General features: G+C 37.1%; 1 protein-coding gene across 3 annotated transcripts; it reads right to left on the bottom strand.

The window, feature by feature from the left end:
* Positions 1-448: 448 nt before the first annotated feature.
* LOC142556445 (protein RICE SALT SENSITIVE 3-like) lies at positions 449-2,772 on the bottom strand. Of its 3 annotated transcripts, XM_075667906.1 has the most exons (8): positions 2,552-2,772; positions 2,398-2,451; positions 2,131-2,304; positions 1,904-2,009; positions 1,752-1,793; positions 1,437-1,493; positions 829-1,126; positions 690-762 (listed from the first exon to the last, which is right to left on the bottom strand). In XM_075667906.1, coding segments are annotated over exons 1-8 (870 nt in total). In that variant the 5' UTR covers positions 2,689-2,772; the 3' UTR covers positions 690-760. The 3 variants fall into 3 exon arrangements, with proteins under 3 accessions (XP_075524019.1, XP_075524020.1, XP_075524021.1); XM_075667904.1 differs by having other exon boundaries at positions 449-1,126; XM_075667905.1 differs by lacking the exon at positions 1,437-1,493 and having other exon boundaries at positions 449-1,126.
* Between the last annotated feature and the right edge of the window lie 18,729 nt (positions 2,773-21,501).

The following is a 21,501-nucleotide window of genomic DNA, read 5'->3' as shown; positions in this document are numbered from 1 at the left end:
CCATATATATTATTAAGCTAATGATTCATAAATTAGAGCCAAATATTGAATTAAACAAGAAATAAAATCAATTAAAGTGTTATCATTTACACTAAACGGTAACTAAGATATATAAAAAATTTATTATATATATATATTATATATATTATATATATATATAGACACACAAATCCCATCAAAAGCACAACCAATATTTTTGTTATTCTTTCCAGTTATACAATTGTTTCTAAGTAAGGTATTTTTTTTAAAATTATATATATAAACAAATTTTAGTATGATTTCTTTCCACAAATTTACAAGACGACAAAGTGATCATCATATATAAGAAGATGGGCAAAAATACATATGGTGATGCATTCATTTTGGTAGAAACTAGAAGAAGGGGAGCTTATATTTTTTAAAAAAGTAATAATTATACAAAATTTAATTGCAAAAGGATTTCTATGGGTCTAGTAAACCGATTGAAGAAGACTTTGTGATTTGTTCGGTTCGAGCTCAAGACTAGCATATATAAACAAAAATATAGAAAATAAAACTTTTTCCCTAGGTAAGTTTTGATGATAAATTTTTGCCATAATTTCAAGATTCAATATTTTACATGAACACATGCATCCCCACATCTTCTCATTCTTCTACTCACTCGAATTTCAAGTCATGTGATGATGATGAGCAAAATGGTGGTGGTGGCCGGTGGTGGTGCATCGAGCCGCTCGTCTCCCCGGGCATCGTTCTCGTGCTTATCCTCCTCCTCCTCGGACTCTTCTTTCTCCACCTCCATCAATTCCATATGCCTACTCGTTGACAGATAGTGAGCATGAGCTTCAACACACGGAGACGACGAAGACACGGGCACGACCGAAGGCAGTTTCGACAGTAGGGCTTCGAGACTGCTCATAGAGGGCCTTATTTTCATCGGCTGATGAGCGAAATGGTCGTGGAACTCATGTGGCTGGATCAAATTGTTCTGGAAATACCAGGCTTGAATATCTTGATGTGCGCCGTATGCATCAATCTGGAAAGGGTATGCTGCTGATGAAGATGGATGTGGCAATAGAACTCCGGGGATGCTTTCGATGTAACTGAATTTCTTCCTTAAAAGCACAACAAAGCTCAAGTCTTCGATTACCTTCGGATGCATATAACGTATTGATCAAGAAGTACGTACTAAAAGACTAGATTAATCTATGAGCCGGAGAAATGAAATGACATGCCACGAGCTCCCCTGACTGCACAACATTCCTCATGCATGTACCAACTATTCTATACCCATTATTACACTAAATTAACCTTAATAAACCAATCCAAACTCGACATTGGACGACAACAGGCGGGCTGTTGCATTCTTAAACTCGTTGATATACAACTAATCTAAAGCTTCAGTTCATTGTTTAGAACATTATTAGCATTTGAGAGAAGAAATCAAACTAAGAATGTACCTTGTGAACAGATCCTAGTTGAATGACACCTTCTGTAACTGCTATCAAGGCAATAGTCTGCATCAATAATATCAAATTTCTAGTACATGCTTAAATATTTTCGGTCAAAAAAGACGAGACGAAGCATTGTAAGAAAGTTTCGAACGTAAAGAGTTGTGATCATTCGAAGTTTTACCATTACGGTTATTGACTTTGACGTTTCAAAACCCCTTTGATAAGACCCCATCATGATCTCATGTTTTTTAGTCGTTCAAAAGTGTGTAAATAAAAACATATATATATATATATATATATATATATATAAAATTCAAATACCTTTATACCACACTGAAACTGAGCTTCCCAAGTTCTGGGGTGCTGTCGTTGATCAAAATAATTAGACATTAAACTAATAAATAAAGTTTTTTTTAAAAAAAATTAAAACAAAGTTATTTTGAAATAAAATGTAATTACAACATATTTCTTACTGAATCAGCAGAGTTGTGCCATGCAGATAAAAAGTTGATTTCTTGATCACTTGGTTCTTTATGGATCCACTTGTGGGTGCGATCTGCGGCAACTTTTCCAATCAAACTGAAAATTAAATAAATCGAAATAAAAAAAGAAACCCAATTAAAATTAAACATGAAAAATTATAGACTCGGATGATCATTATTTTAATTTTCTTCCCCCCAAGAAAATCATTTAGCCTTACCTTTCACCATAATTGTAGATTTCATGCGACATTTTGAAGAAGAGCTCAGGCTGCAGCCCTTGATAATGCTGATACTCACAGTTCCCATACACCGATGAACCGGAACATTCTCCGGTGTTCATCTCCGCCGTCGATGCGGCGAAATTGCAGAATCCATCTTCCCATACCAATATCCTGATGAAAAAATTAAATAATATTCCAATTTCTTTAAAGGAAAAAAAAAACACTGAATGAATAATTACAAAACTTAGCATATACTATGCTCACCAGTTCCTTCTGTTTCCTCTTGACCTGTCATATTGTCCTCCTTGGCCATCCCAGCTGTCAAAGAAAACAGTAAAAATAAACATATATCTAATTCTCTGGAATTAATAAATAATATGGTAAGTAATAATAATAAATACGTTTTCTTGTCATTTACTTGGGAGGTGGATAATTTCTGGGCAAAATCCTCCAGAAAACAGCGTAAACCCATTGAGATTTTTCATGGATACACAAGCTTCTGAGTGTGTGCTGAAGAAGATGAGTGATGGCCAAAGAGTTGAGCTGTTCTTCCATTATTTTCAGTATTCTTTTGCGCACTTTATATCGAGAAAGATAGAGTATTTCTCACTCTTTTCCCCCTTTTCCTCTAATATTTCAACAATTTTATAAGAAGTAAAACACCAACACATCTTTCCCCCCTTTATATAAGGCCACCACCAATGTGAAATCTTTCATAAATTATCATATTGTTCAATCTCTCTCTTATTAATATATATTATTATTGTTGCCATAAAATAAAAATATATATTATCATTGTATTAATCTTTCGTATGCCTTGAATTATTGATCATTTTTGCATGAATAGGTCTCTTGTGAAATGGTCTCACGAATCTTTATTTGTGAGACGAATCAACTTTATTGATATTCACAATAAAAAGTAATACTCTTAGCCTAAAAAGTAATATTTTTGCATGGATGACCCAAATAAAAAATTTGTCTCACAAAATACGATCCGTGACACCGTCTCACACAAGTTTTTGCCTTTTTGCATATATACATACATAATATAGATATATGTATATATATATATATATATATATATATTATTAGATAAAGTAATTTCAAATTAATTAACAAAATTTTCTTTATTCTATACAAAATTTTCTGTATTTGCTTTCTCATACACCATCCTCTTCTTTTGAAAATGAGTTCATTTCACCTCTTATAGCCTCAACACTTGAAAATGAGTTCATTTTTCCTCCTCTATCTAAGATCTCAATGATAAGTACTTATATTCATGAGAGCGAGTATAAATTTGGTTACTAATTGAAACGTCATAAACTGTTTTAAAAAATAGGCGAAATTTTTCTTTTTTAGAAAAAGAAGTGAAGGACGAAACCTTCGGTGACTGAACATAAAAATTTGCAATAAATTTCCAGCAACAATTCTCAAATTAGAGCTTCAAAAATAATTTACGTACACACCAAAAGTCGACGTTACATCACAATAAAAATCTTCCAAGCAAAAACACCAAATTTTGCATAAAATTCCAGCAACATTTAAAATGTAAAATGACCTTCAATAATGCTAAAATGAATTTATTCATGGTAGTCATCTCCAAATAAATAAACATCCTCAAACAGGGTTCATTCCATCCTACGCCCCCACATGATTTGGATGGACAAGATTCACACACATCTGTGATTTTAAAAAAATTAGTGGACCCCATGTATGTGTGGCTAAATTTGGACCCTTGATTCTATCATGGGGCAGTGACCCTACATGTAGGATGGAATGAACCCTCAAACAGTATATCATTTGATAAATTCATCCTATCATGAAACTTAAATTTGGAGGCACTGTATCATCAATAAAATTCATAAAAAATTAAAAAGAATTCAAACGTCAAAATAGTAGAATGACGAAGAGTCGGGCTCGAAGAACTAACAATTCCGACTGCTATGCTGAAGGCCTTCAATAGCCATCATTAGTTTATTGGCTTGCGAGCGAAAAGTACTCTTCTTTTTTTCCCTTTAAAAAGTAACAGTTTCCAGCGCCGTGGAGAAGAGAGAAATTTCGAACGTCGACAGAAAGTCGTGTTGGATCAATTTATTTATATGAGCTTATATGTGAATAATTATGTATTATGGGTTGTCTATTAAGTTAAACCCAAAATAAAGTGATCAATTAATGTTTCGGGTTATTGGGCTTTAATGTATCTAATGGGTTGTGGACCTTTAATGTGTAGAGACATAAGTGTAATTTCTGTTTTTATGATGGGCTAAAACAGAAATATCAAAAGATATTGATAAACATTATCTATAAATATGGGTCATGGTCCCCAGATCTCGCGTTATCACTTTCACTATTCTCTCCCCCATTAGGAAAATAATTCTGAAGAGAAACTAAAGGACTCTCTCAAAGAAAGAGCGCATAGATCTGGAAGATTAAGACACGTTCTAAAGAATTCAGGATTATGGCTTCAGGTACGCTTCCGCTTAAGATTTCGATCAAATTCTTAATGATTTAGCATGATGGATTCTGTGGTTTATGAGTTTTTCCCAACAAGTGGTATCAGAGCCATTCATGTTTGAATTATTGAGATTTGTGTAAAATTTTGGATATTATTTGGATCCAGATCTGAAAAATAAAATTTTGTTTAAAATTTTTTTTGATATGGCTTCAGATCTGGAAAATATATTGATATGTTTTCAGATCTGAAAAATATTTTGGTTTAGATCTGAAATTTTTTGTTCTATGGCTTCAGATCTGGAAAATATTTTGGTTGAAAACCAAATCTTTTAAATTTTCAGTTTTGGTAAAAAGATTTGGTTGCAAATTTTTTTTAAAAAAAATTTGGTATAAGATTTCGATTTTCCTTCCAGTTTTGTTCAACAAAATATTTTAGAGGAAAATCGAAAATTCGGATTAAATTTTTTTTTTAAAAAAGTACGGATTCGGGTCGGGTCGTACGGACCTGGGTTGACCCGACCCGTACGGAATCAGTCGGGTCGTACGGATCCGGGCCGACCCGACCCGTACGGAATTTCCGAAAATTTAAAAAAAAAATTTTCGGTTCATGTTTATTCGGTTAAGGTTAAATATTCATTAATTCAAATAATGATAAGATTATATGTATTTTTAAAATTGATTAATTGAAATAAAATATCGCCAAAGTAACCTCTTTTATGGAAATTAATTTTATTTTGAAATACAAAAGGATTTTAGGTACATGTGATTTATATGAATATTGATCGGCCCTAAGGAATGTTAATATTTAATATAATTACATATGCACTTGTGGTGGTAAACATGTGATAGTTGTTCGGTTTTTCATGTGAATAATAAATCGGCCCAAAGGAAGGTTGTTATTTGACATGATATTTACTATCAGTGTTTGACTGCTGCACCAGGATATCACTTACAAGTTAATCTTTTGTCCAAAGATGAAACATTAATGGAGTGCACGATATTCTGTTGATGGGGTTTACATTATTTGAATTTATTGATTATTTTATTTGGATATTTGGTTGATCATGTATGTTTTGTTTTTGTTCTCTGTTCAGATTTGACTCCAGCAAATATTCATTCCAACATAAATTCTATTCCTATGTTAAATGGCTCGAATTTTAAATCGTGACAAGAGAATTTATTGATAGTTCTCGGAGTCATGGATTTAGACCTTGCGATAAAGATTGACTCTCCTTCCGTCATTACGGATAAGAGTACCTCTGATGAAAAGAGGGAGTTTGAAAGGTGGGAGAGATCGAATCGCATGTGTATGATGATCATGAAGAGGGCCATTCCAGAAACATTCAGGGCACAGTGTCTAGCGACATTGCTACTGCTAAGGCTTTCCTTCAAGACCTCGAAAAGAGGCTTGCTAAAAGTGAAAAGTCTGAAATTGGTACACTTTTGGCAAGCCTCGTTTCAATGAGGTACAGAGGTAAGGACAACATCAGGGAGTACATTATGGAAATGTCTCATCTTGCTTCAAGGTTGAAAGCACTGAAGCTTGACCTCTCTGAGGACTTGCTGGTGCATCTGGTTTTGATATATCTTCCTCCTCAGTTTAACCAGTTCAAGGTGAGCTATAACTGTCAGAAAGAGACTTGGTCTCTGAATGAGCTCATCTCGCACTGTGTCCAGGAAGAGGAAAGGTTGAAGCAAGACAAGACAGAAAGTGCTCATTATGCCTCTACCTCGAATGTTAAAGGAAAAAAAAGGAAGGATAAAGAAGCTGCGGATACACAGCCTCCGAAGAAACAACAGAAGAATCCTAGTGATTCTCAAAGTTCTGGTTGTTTTTTCTGTGGCAGTGATGGGCATATGAAGAAGCAGTGCAGTAATTATCACGCTTGGCGTGCTAAAAAATGTATGCTTCTGAATATGGTTTGTTCTGAGGTTAATTTAACTTCAGTGCCTAGACACACATGGTGGATAGATTCTGGTGCAACAACTCACATCAGTGTGTCTATGCAGGGTTGCCTGGATTGCCGAAAACCAAGTGATGCTGAAAGATTCATGTATGTTGGTGACGGCAACAAAGTTGAAGTTGAGGCAATAGGAAAATTTAGATTATTGTTAAAGACTGGAATATATTTGAATCTTTATGAAACATTTGTTGTGCCGACTTTTAGACGGAATTTGATTTCCATTTCTGCATTGGACAAATTTGGTTATCTTGTTCTTTTGGAAATGGAATATTCAGTTTGTTTCTCGATTCAAAATTGGTTGGTTCTGGTTCTTTATCATGTTACGATAATCTTTATTCTTTGGATGTTATTGCTTTATTTAATGAATCCCTGCAAACAAGTAGATGTACTAAAAAAAAATTAACCAGTGAGAATTCAGCTGCGTTCTGGCAAAACAGATTGGGTCATATATCTGAAAAGAGAATAAGGAGACTCGTGTCAGACGAAATTCTCGAACCTTTAGATTACACAGATTTTAATAATTGTGTTAATTGTATAAAGGGAAAACAAACCAACAAAAGGAGATTTGAAGCCAACAGGTGTTCAGGCGTCTTAGAACTTATACATACTGATATTTGTGGACCATTCCCTTTGGCTTCTTGGAATGGTCAACAGTATTTTATAATGTTCACAGACGATTTTTCAAGATATGGCTTCATTTATCTCATTCATGAAAAGGCACAGTCATTGGATGTGTTCAAAAACTATAAAGCTGAAGTTGAAAATCAACTTGGCTTAAAGATTAAAAGCGTTAGATCTGACCGTGGTGATGAATACTATGGTAGATATGACGGTTCAGGTGAACAACGTCCAGGACCTTTTGCTAGATTCCTGGAGGAATGAGGTATCGTACCACATTACACTATGCCGGGTTCGCCCACTATGAATGGTGTTGCTGAAAGATGAAACAGAACGCTTAAGGACATGGTGAGAAGTATGATCAGTCATTCTACCTTACAAGAATCACTCTGGGGAGAAGCACTAAAGACCGCAGCATATATCATTAATAGGGTTCCAACTAAGGCAGCGACCAAAACCCCTTATGAACTTTGGACGGGTAAAAAAGCCAAGTCTTAAGCATCTGCACGTTTGGGGATGTCCAGCTGAGGCAAGGCCTTAAAAGCCTAATAAAAAGAAACTGGACTCAAGGACGGTTAGTTGTTATTTTATTGGATACTCTGAAAGATTCAGGGGGTACAAGTTTTATGATCCCACGAGTAAGTCGATTTTTGGGTCAGGAAATGCCCGGTTCTTTTGAGGATGTTGAGTTTGCGGGGGGAGATAAAGTAAGGGATATTGTCTTTGAAGAGGAATATGTAAATATTCCCACAGGTGTCTTGGACATTGATCAGGATCATATTCCTCACTTTGACCAAGACACAATACAGGAAGACAATATTAGAGATCCTCACATTCCAGATGAACAAACTCAAGCACCTCCAGAATCTATGCCACTAAGGAGATCCACTAGAGAGCGGAGAAATGCATTCCCAGATCTTCAAGAACATGAGGCAGACATTGGATTGATGGAGGATGATCCTATTAACTTCCGTCAAACCATGGAAAGTTTTAACTCTCAAAAGTGGAATGAGGACATAAAGTCCATAAAGGACAATGACGTATGGGATCTTGTCCCATTGCCTAAAGGTACGAAGCCCATTGGTTGCAAATGGATATTTAAAACCAAGAGGGATTCGAAAGGCAATGTGGAAAGATATAAGGCTCGTCTTGTCGCTAAAGGCTTTACACAGAAAGAAGGCATTGATTATAAAGAGACTTTCTCTCCGGTTTCTTCGAAAGACTCTTTAAGAATTATAATGGCTTTGGTGACGCATTAAGATCTTGAGCTTCATCAGATGGATGTAAAGACTGCGTTTCTAAATGGTGACATTGATGAAACGATTTATATGGTGCAACCAGAAAATTTTGTGTCCAAAGACACAAATAATATGATTTGCAAATTAAAGAAATCCATCTATGGGTTCAAGCAGGCATCTCGACAATAGTATTTCAAATTTCATCAAGTGATCATCTCGTTTGGTTTTGAGATGAATTTGGTCGATGATTGTGTGTACCATAAGTTCAATGGGAGTAAGCATATTTTTCTGGTTTTATATGTTGATGACATTCTACTTGCTAGCAATGATATAGAGTTGTTGCATGAAACCAAGAGATTTCTAGCTAAGAATTTTGAGATGAAAGATCTTGGTGATGCATCTTTGTTACTGGGTATTCAGATACATCGGGATCGTTCTCGGGGTATTCTTGGATTATCTCAGAAAGGCTATATCGAGAAAGTCCTCAAGTGATACGGGATGCAAGATTGTAAACCAACAGATATCCCTGTGGCTAAGGGAGACAAATTTAGTCTCAAACAATGCCCAAAGAATGATTTTGAGGAAAAAGAAATGCAGAAGGTTCCCTATGCATCTGCAGTGGGGAGTCTGATGTATGCTCAGGTTTGTACACGTCCAGATATTGCGTACGTGACAGGAGTGTTGGGACGATATTTAAGTAATTCAGCAGTGGAACATTGGAAAGCAGTTAAAAGGGTTTTACGGTACCTACAGAGAACAAAAGATTACATGCTCATATATCGGAGGTTGGATCAGCTTGAGATCATTGGGTATACTGACTCCGATTTTGCTGGATACCAAGATAGTATGAAATCTACGTCGGGCTACATCTATCTCCTTGCTGGAGGTGCCATTTTCTGGAAGAGTGCTAAACAGTCACTTATAGCTTCTTCCACCATGGCAGCTGAGTTTGTAGCGTGTTATGAGGCATTTAATCATGGAATATGGCTGCAAAATTTTGTCACGGGACTGCGCATTGTTGATGGCATTGAAAAGCCACTAAGATTACATTGTGACAATAAATCAGCAGTTATGTATTCCAATAACAACAGGAGCTCGACGAAGTGAAAACATATTGACATCAAGTTTCTGGTTGTTAAAGAAAGAATTCAGAGTGGAAAGTTGTCTATTGAGCATATCGGTACAAACTCAATGGTTGCGGATCCGCTTACTAAGGGACTACCACCCAAACAGTTTCATGAGCACACTGCTAATATGGGTGTTATGTCAATTGAGGAAATCCAGTTTTAGTGGGAGTTTGCTATTTTAAATGCTTTTCAGTTGTAGACATTTTCAGTTACAGTTATGTAAATTTATTTTCAGCAGAAATAAATTTCAAGTTAAGTCACACTCTGATTATGATTTAAAGTTTGATCTCAATAAGGTTAAAGGGAGGACCAGTTGGAAATAGGCATGTAACGGTCACATTGCATGAAATTTCCATGCTACACATCCACTTCATGATCCATGTCATTCAGTTGTGTTGGCATATGTGACCATTGATGGGTCTAGTTACCTTGAGTTTAGCAAAGACTGCTTTGATCCTACCTTGATGTGATTGATGGACCGGATTGGTTATAGATACATTTCGGATTGACAACAATTTTGCGCTCATAAGGTTATTTTCGCAAACATAATTATAAAGTTGCACATATAGCCCAAGTGGGAGATTGTTGGATCAATTTATTTATATGGGCTTATATATGAATAATTATGTATTGTGGGTTGTCTATTAAGTTAAGCCCAAAATAAAGTGATCAATTAATGTTTCGGGTTATTGTGCTTTAATGTATCTAATGGGTTGTATACCTTTAATGTGTAGAGACGTAAGTGTAATTTCTGTTTTTATGATGGGCTAAAAAAGAAATATCAAAAGATATTAATAAAAATTATCTATAAATATGGGTCATGGTCCCCAGATCTCGCGTTATCACTTTCACTATTCTCTCACCCATTAAGAAAATAGTTCTGAAGAGAAACTAAAGGATTCTCTCAAGGAAAGAGCGCGTAGATCTAGAAGATTAAGACACGTTCTAAAGAATTCAGGATTATGGCTTCAGGTACGCTTCCGCTTAAGATTTCGGTCAAATTCTTAATGATTTAGCATGATGGATTCTGCGGTTTATGGGTTTTTTCCAACAAGTCGGGCTCGGAATCATGAGCGAGCCACACGCACAGAAGATAAGCACAGCAGCTGCGCAACTTTGAAGCACGACTCGATCAATCTCCTTCATGCAACAACCACTTGTGCATCCCTTGTTTGGACATCGTATTCTCGCACCCAAGACGCAGCGAAAGTTTAACATATTTTGTTCTTGGGCGTCGTGTGTTTAAAAACATCCATAGGTGTTTAGAACTATACCTTTGCGTTCTTAACGTTGGACTCCAAACTATTCCGATTTTTAGGCGGATATAGTTCTTCTTGTAAATGCCTATGAACGGCTCTTCAAATTTGATCGCCTAATTAGGTCCACGATCGAAGACTGTTTTCCTCGTTTGGTTTGCACTAGAAATAAAACGATTTGACGTTGAGACTGAGTACTCCGAATTTCCAAAATCTGGTGACGGTGTAGCGTCGTCGGCGCGGTGGTGAAAGAAAATCACTTGGCCGAAATTTTTCTTTGTTTTTCCACAAGGTGGCCGTGACCCTTTTCCAAAAAAGGTGGGAAGATTTTGTTAACCTTTCTTATTGATTCTTAATCAATAATTAAACAAATCAAATTTTCTTTTGCCCATAATTTCTCCCCACTTTCCTTATGGTGATGGCCGTGACTTTCATGGAGAAAGGAAGGAAGGAATTTTTGTGTGCAAAAAAATCCATCATCCAACAATGAGCCCTAATAGTGTATTTATAGAATGAGACTCCTAAGGAGTCCTTCTCCTAATCTAATTAGGAGTCTTTCTCCCACAAGAACTCTAATAATTTCATTATATTTAAACTCCCATAAAATTAATATATAATGTATTTATTAACCTTTAATAATACATAGCATAGTAATATCATATACACATATTTTATATCATCATATAAAATATATACATGTATATGTTTATTAAATTAAATAACTATTATTTAATTTATAAACTTAACTAATTGGTTAATTTAAATTCTAGACTCCTCTAGAATATTTATGGGAATTTGTGCATTTTAGTAGTCACCACTACTAGCACAATCATTTAATTAGTAAATTCCAAATTCACTAAAAAGAATGATTTCGAACTCATTATAACCTCGATCGACGATCCGAGAGCGCCGATGTACAAAGGATACAAATCTTGTTCATATAATGAAAATTGAAAATTTCGAAGATCAAAATTTTCATTTGCCAAATTTAGAACTTACCATATATGGCAGTTACCATATTTGGCAGCTCTCAGTTTTAGTGAACTCATTCACAAAACAGGCAGTTCCACTTTCCTTCCTTATTTAGCAATCATGCTAACTTCCATTTCTTCCATCCTATGGAATCAGCTCATAAACTCCATCAAACTATAGTCACCAAATTCCAACTCCTTGAAATTTGACTATCTCAACGGGAACACAGAATCTGATGTTTGTGTGACCCTCAATGGTTCAGGGATACAGCTAACCGTGGATTCACATCTCCATGTGATTCAGAATAACATTTATTCTTATTCGGTTAACCCCATTTTTTTCATCAACTCTTTGATCAAGAATGCCAGAACTCATTTCTGATTGCACCCATCGGATCATGGTAAGAGTTTCTAGTATCATCGCCCCATGATCCCCTAGGTATCACTGATAGTGCCTGCAAGAACCTTTAGTCATGGTTAGCGTACAGTACGGTCCCTTCAACACATATATCTCGATCGAATCTGCAACCATTGGTATAACGAGAGTTGCATATGAATTCGATAACGATGCGATTTATCTTTGAGTACTAATAGTTGCATGGTATGTGCAACTAGGAAAACACATTTTTCTAAAGCACATTTCTTGCTCTGGCCAGATACTTCTTGCACTATTAACTCATCAAATCACATATGATATCTTCACCCGTAGGCGAAAGGTGACTCCCCGACTACAATGCATTTGCTTGTACGTATTTCGAAACTAAACCCAACCTTGCCACCTGATGACCCTCGATGGAGTCGGTAAACAGATCAAAGTGCATGCTAGTACGTATAGTCCCTACATTGTCCCGGGTCAAAGGACTAATGGTGTACAACCATAACTGCGGACTATTCCACTCGATAAGTGAGAACCACTTGGATAGTCCGATGGAGGGTTGTTCAGTGCATCATCATATGATCACCCATTTGTGTGAATGGACATCTCCATGCCCTTGCCAATGAAACATGGCATTTACACCACAAATGCTAGTCTCAAGCTCGAGCGACCTTTATCCTTGTTTTAGGCGGCTGATTCGACTAGGAACCTGTTTAGAATATACGGTACACTTCCTAATGAGTTTCATGATCTTACGTTGCGACGCAGACCTCATGGTACCTATTGTATATTCAAGGACTTTATCTATGCAGCTTGCAGGGTATACAGATAAAGTATAATGCCATAATCGAATAAAATCGTAAAATATTATTAAAATAAAGATTGTTTTGCATTAGAGTCAATAAAAGCCCTAGCCACATGTTGGCTTGCCGGGCACCTACTCTAACAATCTCCCACTTCCCCTATAGCCAACTACCCAAAGATCTTAGACCCATTGCTTCGCGATGCTTCTCAAACAATGGTCCTGGCAGGGGCTTCGTCAGTCGATCCACAACGTTATCTGCAGAGGAGACTTTCTCTACTGATATGTCTCATCTTCCCACAATCTCTCGGATTATGTGGAACTTCCTCAGTATATATTTGGATCGCTGATGAGACCTCGAGTCCTTCGCTTGTGCTACGGCATCGGTGTTGTCACAGTAGATTGGGACTGGTCAACTGTTTGAGGAATGACACCCAAATCTTGGATGAAATTCCTCATCCAAACACCCTCCTTAGCTGCAGTCGATGCAGCTATGTATTCGGCCTCAGTGGTTGAATCCGCTGTGGTGTCTTGCTTGGAACTCTTCCAAGAGACAGCACCATCATTGAGCTGGAATATAAATCCAGACGTCGACTTCAAATTACGTTTGATTGGAAACTAGAATCAATGTAGCCCTCCAATTTTAGTTATCCACTCCCGTATACCAAGAACAAATTCTTAGTTTTTCTCAAGTACTTAAGAATGTCCTTTACTGCTTTCCAATGCAATAGATCGAGATTCGACTTATATCGGCTTGCAACACTCAGTACATATGCAATATCAGGTCGAGTAGATATCATACCATACATAATACTGCCTATGGCAGACGCATATGGAATGCGGCTCATGGTTTCTATCTCTTCATCAGTTTTAGGGCACATAGACTTGGATAGATTGACACCATGAGACATTGAGAGATATCCTCTCATGGACTCCTCCATAGAGAATCTTCTCAGTATGATATCGATATATGTGGATTGGGTGAGCCCTAACATCCTTTTGATCTATCCCTATAGATCTGTATTCCTAATACATATGATGCTTCACCCATATCCTTCATGAAGAACTTACCAGCTAACCATATTTTAGTTGACTGCAACATCCCTACATCATTCCCAATGAGTAGTATGTCATCAACATAAAGCACTAGGAATGTCACTGCACTCCCACCAACCTTCTTGTATACACAAGGTTCCTCGGGATTTTTGGCAAAATAAACTCTTTGACAGTGTTGTCAAATCTGAGGTTTCAGCTCCTCGATGCCTGTTTGAGTCCATAAATGGATATCTGAAGTTTGCATACTTTATGCTCACTTCTTACTGATGTGAATCCTTCAGGTTGAGATATGTAAATCTCTTCCTTAATATCCTCATTAAGGAACACTGTCTTTACATCCATCTGCCATATTTCATAGTCATACCATGCTACTATGGCCAGCAATATCGTAATGGACTTGAACATCGCGACTGGAGAAAAGGTTTCCTCATAGTCAACGCTTTGTCTTTGAGTATTCCTTTTGCTGCCAGTCTAGCTTTGAAGGTCACCACCTTCCCATTCGCTCCAAGTTTCCTTTTGTAAATCCATTTGCATCCTATGATAACAATTCCCTCAGGTGGATCCACTAAGGACCATACTTGGTTCGAATACATGGATTCCATCTCGGATTACATGGCTTCAAGCCATCTAGATGAATCGGCATCTGACAATGCTTACCTGAAATTTCTTGGATCACATCCAGGAATGGGCTCACCTTGGCCCTCTTCAAGAAGCAGGCTCAACCTATTAGGCGGCCTTGAGATCCTTTCGCATCTTCTAAGAGCTTGTGTTTCTTTGATTGGCTGTCGGGGTGTGGATTCTACTAATTGTGTAGTTGGTGGTTCTCGAATCTCATCGAGTTCTATCATCATGTCTTTTCTATCTAATAGAAACTCCTTATCTAGGAATGTGGTATTCCTTGAAACAAGCGCCTTTGTTTCACTAGGATAAATAGAAGTAATATCCAATAGAGTTATTTGGATATCCCGCAAAGTAGCACAAATTGTCTCTACTATCCAATTTGTCTCACTGCCTGTTTCACGTAAGCAAGGCATCCCAATATCATTTGATAAGAATATTTGGGCGGCTTTCCCTCCATGTCTCATATGGAGTTTTATCCATTGCCTTTGTATGGACTTGATTCAACAACCTTGCCTCTGTCTCAAGCGCATATCTCCAAAGAGATGGCGACAACTCAGTGAATCCCATCATAGATCGGACCATGTCCATCAATGTCCGATTACGACGTTCTGACACACCACTCAACTGGGTGTGGTAGGCGGAGTCCACTGTGAGAGAATCCTATTCTCGTCAAGGTAGTCTTGAAACTCAGTACTTAAGTATTTTACACATCGATCTAATCGTAGTGTTTTAATACTCTTTCCTAATTGTTTCTCTACTTCTGCTCTGAATTCTTTGAACATTTCAAAGGCTTCAGACTTGTATTTCATTAAATACACATACCCAAACCTCGAATGGTCATCAGTAAAAGTAATGAAATAGAGATGGTCAAATCTCGTGCTAACACTTAGCGGGCCACACACATCTGTATGAATCAAATCCAACAGATCATGCGCACGTTCCACTTTCCCTAGGAAAGAGGCCTTGGTCATTTTTCCTTTCAGACAGGACTCACACGTCTCTTAGAGAGTTTATGTCTGACGAGTCAAACATGCCCTCTCCCACTAGCTTGTGGATCCTTCTTTGGGAAATATGTCATAGCCTAACGTGTCACAAATGTGCTTGGTTTAGACTATCTTGTTTTCTTTTGGTTGTTGTTGAAATTGTGTTTACTTGGACATTCACTTATCATTGCCAAAATATTTCTGACTCAGATAATTTTTTATGTTCAAACTTCTTGCAGTGAAGCAAACATGTTCTGAATTATCGGGCTTTGTCAAATTCCAGGCCCACCACCTTCTCACTAGACCCAATCATATGCACACCACGCTCATGGGCCAAAGCCCTATCTTGCATGCGTGTGGCCATGAGCTCCTTGAAAGTAGTGTGCATCATTATGCGAGTTTCATGCACTATGCAACTCTTGCATGTGTATTTGAATGTCAACAACATTCAACATTTCCTCAAACTGTCTCTACAGTTCATTTGACATAGAAGCGAGCATATAACACTTTAACTTTCATACTATGGTCCCACCATCTTGCATGATTTGTCAGTTCAACAAGACTGACTTTAGTGTGAATGCTATTTTTTCCGAATTCAGAAAATTTTCCTAGCCAATCTTGAAAATTAGGTTCGGTTAGCTTGTTTTAATGATAGAAATGGATTACGTGACGAAATCGTAAATATACTTATATGGAAACAAAATAAACGTTACCGACTATTTTAAAATATTTTGTAAGACGTAAAATATGGACTTTTGTTTTTACGAATTGCCTCCCACTATTTTGACATTTTGACCACCCTCTAATGAAAAATGAGAAATCCAATTTCCTTAGTGAATACGCAAGGCCCAATTGCAAAATTATGATCTCGAATAATATCAGCCAATCATAACTTTCAAAAGGTAGAGCCCAATTGCAACTCCTTGCAACCCTTACGTAATTTTGCCTCACGTTTGAGGAGAGTCTAATAATATGATCCCCTTTCTCTTCACGTGTCGAGCCCGGCCCATCAATGTTGAACCTTAATGGACGGTCGCCATGAGATCCCCCAATAATATGAGCCGAAGTCATGGGAGTTCCACGTAGTTCACATCAAATATGTCAGTGGAAGTCACAGCTTTCCGGCGTCCAGGCCTCCCCAATAATATGAGCCAGACACTGATCACGGGTAGCGTTCATCATGCAACTACCGTTGATGGAAGGCAAGGAATTATTAAAATTTCTTTTAATTATTCTTTTAATGAGTTTGATTTAAATTTTGGATCTCATCCAAAATGAGGGATTTTAATTTTAAAAATTTGTCTCATCATTAATTTTAAAACTCGTGCCATGATTGTTTGTATGATTGTCGGATTCATGCAACTCTTGTCATTATATTAATAATAACGCACATACTGGTTATTTATAATATATCACATACGTCACAAGTAATAAAGGATGATCGATAACCGAGAGCTAATTGATCCGTACGAGCCACATACGGATCCCTGTCCATAACCTAGGTAAATGCAGGGATGCAAATGCAATAATACATAAGCTTCCAATATTTTACATGTCTTCGATCTTCAAAACTCTTTTCGAGGATCGGGCCTACCGTCTTCAAATCTTGATCTCCCAGTAATTTTAATATTTACATAAAATATCCATGGCACATTGGGATACAAATTTAAGGGGTGGGAACGGACCATAAACCAGGTCCAATTTTAATTATCAATTAATAAAAAATACAACACGTAAATTATCTTAACATACACCTAGCACATTGGTCATGGCTCTCGATCATCCTTTTAAAATATAATATCATATACTATATAAATCCAATAATATAACATATTATCAATAAATCGTGTATCTCGTAAATTATCACTAACCGTCATAATTATCAAATTAAATAAGCACTTTTATTTAATTTCAAATAATTAAATTTCTTGTAAAACACTTTTTGCCATAAATAATTAAAACCATATTTCAATTATTTATTTTGTAAGAAATTGATTTTATCAAAATTATTGTAGGGGTAAAATCGTCCATATTTTCACAAAATATCAATTTAACCTATAATTTTAAAAATCAGAAAATCGCCTCTGGCCCAAACAATTCAAGCCCACGATACAGCACGGTGCCCGAGACATTCCCGGGTACCCGCCCGCCCACTGCCCGATCCGATCGAGCGATGGCGGGCGCGCTGTGCGCTGGCCGCGCGCACAAGAGCGCTGGCCGTGCCCGCGCCGCGCGCCCGCCGTGCGGCGCGCCACGCGCTGCGCGCCTGCCGTGTGGCGCCTGGCGCGCGCGCTACGCGCCTGCGCGCTGTGCGTACGTTGCGGGGCTGCTGCCCGCGTGTCTGCCCGGAACAGTTCCGGGCAGACCCAAAATTTAATTTAATTTTTTTTTTCAAAAATAATATTTTTAGGGGCGTTTTTCATAAAAATTCTTACGTGGTTAGAAATAATAAACTCAACACAATTTAATTAAAACACACGATTGAGAATTACCGGCTCTGATAACATTGTTGATGACATCGTATTCTTGCACCCAAGACGCAGCGGAAGTTTAAAATATTTTGTTCTTGGGCGTCGTGTGTTTAAAAACATCCATAGGGTGTTTAGATTTTATACCTTTGCGTTCTTAACGCTGGACTCCAAACTATCCCGATTTTTAGGCGGATATAGCTCTTCTTGTAAATCCCTACGAACGGCTCTTCAAATTTGATCGCCTAATTAGGTCCACGATCGAAGACCGTTTTCCTCGTTTGGTTTGCACTAGAAATAAAACGATTTGACGTTGAGACTGTGAGTACTCCGAATTTCAAAAATCTGGTGACGGTGTAGCGTCGTCGGCGCGGTGGTGGAAGAAAATCACTTGGCCGAAATTTTTCTTTGTTTTTCCACAAGGTGGCCGTGACCCTTTTCCAAAAAGGGTGGGAAGATTTTGTTAACCTTTCTTATTGATTCTTAATCAATAATTAACCCATAATTATTGATTCTCAATAATTAAAAAAATCAAATTTTCTTTTGGCCATAATTTGTCCCCACTTTCCTTATGGTGGTGGCCGTGACTTTCATGGAGAAAGGCAGGAAGGAATTTTTGTGTGCAAAAAAAATCATCATTCAACAAAGAGCCCTAATAGTGTATTTATAGAATGAGATTCCTAATCTAACTAGGAGTCCTTCTCCCACAAGGACTATAATAATTTCATTATATTTAAACTCCCATAAAATTAATATATAATGTATTTATTAACCTTTAATAATACATGGTATAATAATATCATATACACATATTTTATATCATCATATAAAATATATACATGTATATGTTTATTAAATTAAATAACTATTATTTAATTTATAAAATTAGCTAATTGGTTAATTTAAATTCTAGACTCCTCTAGAATATTTATGGAAATTTGTGCATTTTAGTAGTCACCACTACTAGCACAATCATTTAATTAGTAAATTCCAAATTCATTAAAAAAAATGATTCCGAACTCATTATAACCCTGATCGACGATCCGAGAGCGGCGATGTACCAAAGATACAAATCTTGTTCATATAATGAAAATTTAAAATTTCGAATATCAAAATTTTCATTTGACAAATTTAGAACTTACCATATATGGCAGTTAGTATATTTGGCAGCTGCCAATTTTAGTGAACTCCTTCACAAAACAGGCAGTTCCACTCTCCTTCCTTATTTAGCAATCATGCTAACTTCCATTTCTTCCATCCTATGGAATCAGCTCATAAACTCCTTTATAAGCTTCTTGTTTGATCTCCATCAAACTATAGTCGCCAAATTCCAACTCCTTGAAATTTGACTATCTCAACGGGAACACAGAATCCGATGCTTGTGTAACCCTCAATGGTTCAGGGATACAGCTAGTCGTGGGTTTACATCTCCATGTGATTCAGAATAACATTTATTTTTATTCGGGTTTACCCTAGTTAACCCCATTCTTTTCATCAACTCTTTGATCAAGAATGTCGGAACTCATTTCTGATTGCATCCATCGGATCATAGTAAGAGCGTCTAGTAGCATCGCCCCATGATCCCCTAGGTATCACTGATAGTGCCTGCAAGAACCTTTAGTCATGGTTAGGGTACAGTACGGTCCCTTCAACATATATATCTCGATCGAATCTGCAACCATTGGTATATCGAGAGTTGCATATGAATTCGATAACGATGCGATTTATCTTTGAGTACTAATAGTTGCATGGTATGTGCAACTAGAAAAACACATTTCCCTAAAGCACATTTCTTGATCTGGCCATAGACTCCTTGCACTATTAACTCATCAGATCACACATGATATCTTCACCCGTAGGCGAACGGTGAATCCCCGACTACAATGCATTTGCTCCTACGTATTTCGCAAATACACCCAACCTCGCCACCTGATGACTCTCGATGGAGTCGGTAAACGGATCAAAGCGCATGCTAGTACGTATAGCCCATACATTGTCCCGGGTAAAAGGATTAATGGTGTAAAACCATACCTGCAGAATATTCCATTCGATAAGTGGGAACCATTTGGATAGTCTGAGGGAGGGTTGTTCAGTGCATCATTATATGATCATCCATCTGTGTGAATGGACATCTCCATGCCCTTCCCAATGAAACATGGCGTTTACACAACAAATGCTAGTCTCAAGCTCGAGCGACCTTTATCCTTGTTTTAGGCGGCTGATTCGACTAGAAACCTGTTTAGAATATACGGTACACTTCCTAATGAGTTTCATGATCTTACGTTGCGACGCAGACCTAATGGTACCTATTGTATATTCAAGGACTTTATCTATGCAGGTTGCATGAGTATATTGATAAAGTATAATGCCATAATCGAATAAAATCGTAAAATATTTTTAAAATAAAGATTGTTTTGCATTAAAGTCAATAAAAGCCTTAGCCACATTTTGGCTTACTGGACACCTACTCTAACATCCCTGTATTAGCACATCAACCACTCACGCAGCAACACTCACTCGCACACAGAATGCATAAAGCATACGCTCACACACAGACTCCATTGCCCAAATATACACATATATACGTATAAACTTGTATGAATATTAAATTCACTCACATCTATGTATATACAGTAAGCATGGGTCCGAAATTTTCATTAAAACTGAAAGAAGTCCTTCACAAAATATCAAGAACATAAACTTGTGGAAATTTATAAATCACCTGAAAACTTTCAATAGAAACATAATCCAATAAACAACGTATTACGTTTTATTCATACGTCAAACGAACGGTTACAATTAATTTTACGTAGATGATTCGGAGACGATTTTGGCGATGAGAAGACAACACGACACGATCAAAATCCTCAAAAATATATAAAAAATTACCTTTTAATTTTTTTGGGTTAAACGTACATGAGTGAGAGTAGAACTGAGATGAGTGACCTCTTGAAAAATTTTGGTACGTCAAGATGCTAACGTTATGTCGCTTGATTTGGTTGGTTAGGTGGACCGTAAAAGAGAGACATCAGTTATTAACGGGAAACATTGTATCTGCCGGGGATAAGATCGGCAGTGGGAAAAGGGTAAGATTGATCTCTAAGATATAAGACACCACCAGAAGATATACATGCACCTCTCGGACTCATGAGCCTAACAACCAGACACATTTAGCATTCAAGTAGGTACATTCTGTGCTGCCATGAGTATAACGAAATAAAGTTGCGCCTTGACTAATATATATAGCTTTTCGCATATTGTTAATCACTTGATCCTAACAATTGGTATCGGAGCGATATCATGAGTTCAAATCTCCCAATAAGTACATTTATATAATTCTTGGGGAAATTTTGGATTAAGCGTGCATGAGTGAGAGTAGTGTTGGATGAGTGACCTTTTGGAAAGTTCTTATGTGTCAAGCTACTGATGTTGTG

The sequence above is a fragment of the Primulina tabacum genome, chromosome 9 (genome assembly GCF_025594145.1).
Source record: "Primulina tabacum isolate GXHZ01 chromosome 9, ASM2559414v2, whole genome shotgun sequence".
Classification (NCBI taxonomy): Eukaryota; Viridiplantae; Streptophyta; class Magnoliopsida; order Lamiales; family Gesneriaceae; genus Primulina; species Primulina tabacum.
Note: the sequence above shows the minus strand (reverse complement) of the source record. Positions and strands in the feature narration are given on the sequence as shown.

Coding starts and splice junctions, on each gene's coding strand:
- LOC142556445 (XM_075667904.1), bottom strand. CDS start 2,688: ATGGAAGAACAGCTCAACTCTTTGGCCATCACTCATCTTCTTCAGCAC. Junction 2,305..2,397: donor AGAGGAAACAGAAGGAACTG/GTGAGCATAGTA, acceptor TTTTTTCATCAG/GATATTGGTATGGGAAGATG. Junction 2,010..2,130: donor ATCTACAATTATGGTGAAAG/GTAAGGCTAAAT, acceptor TTTAATTTTCAG/TTTGATTGGAAAAGTTGCCG.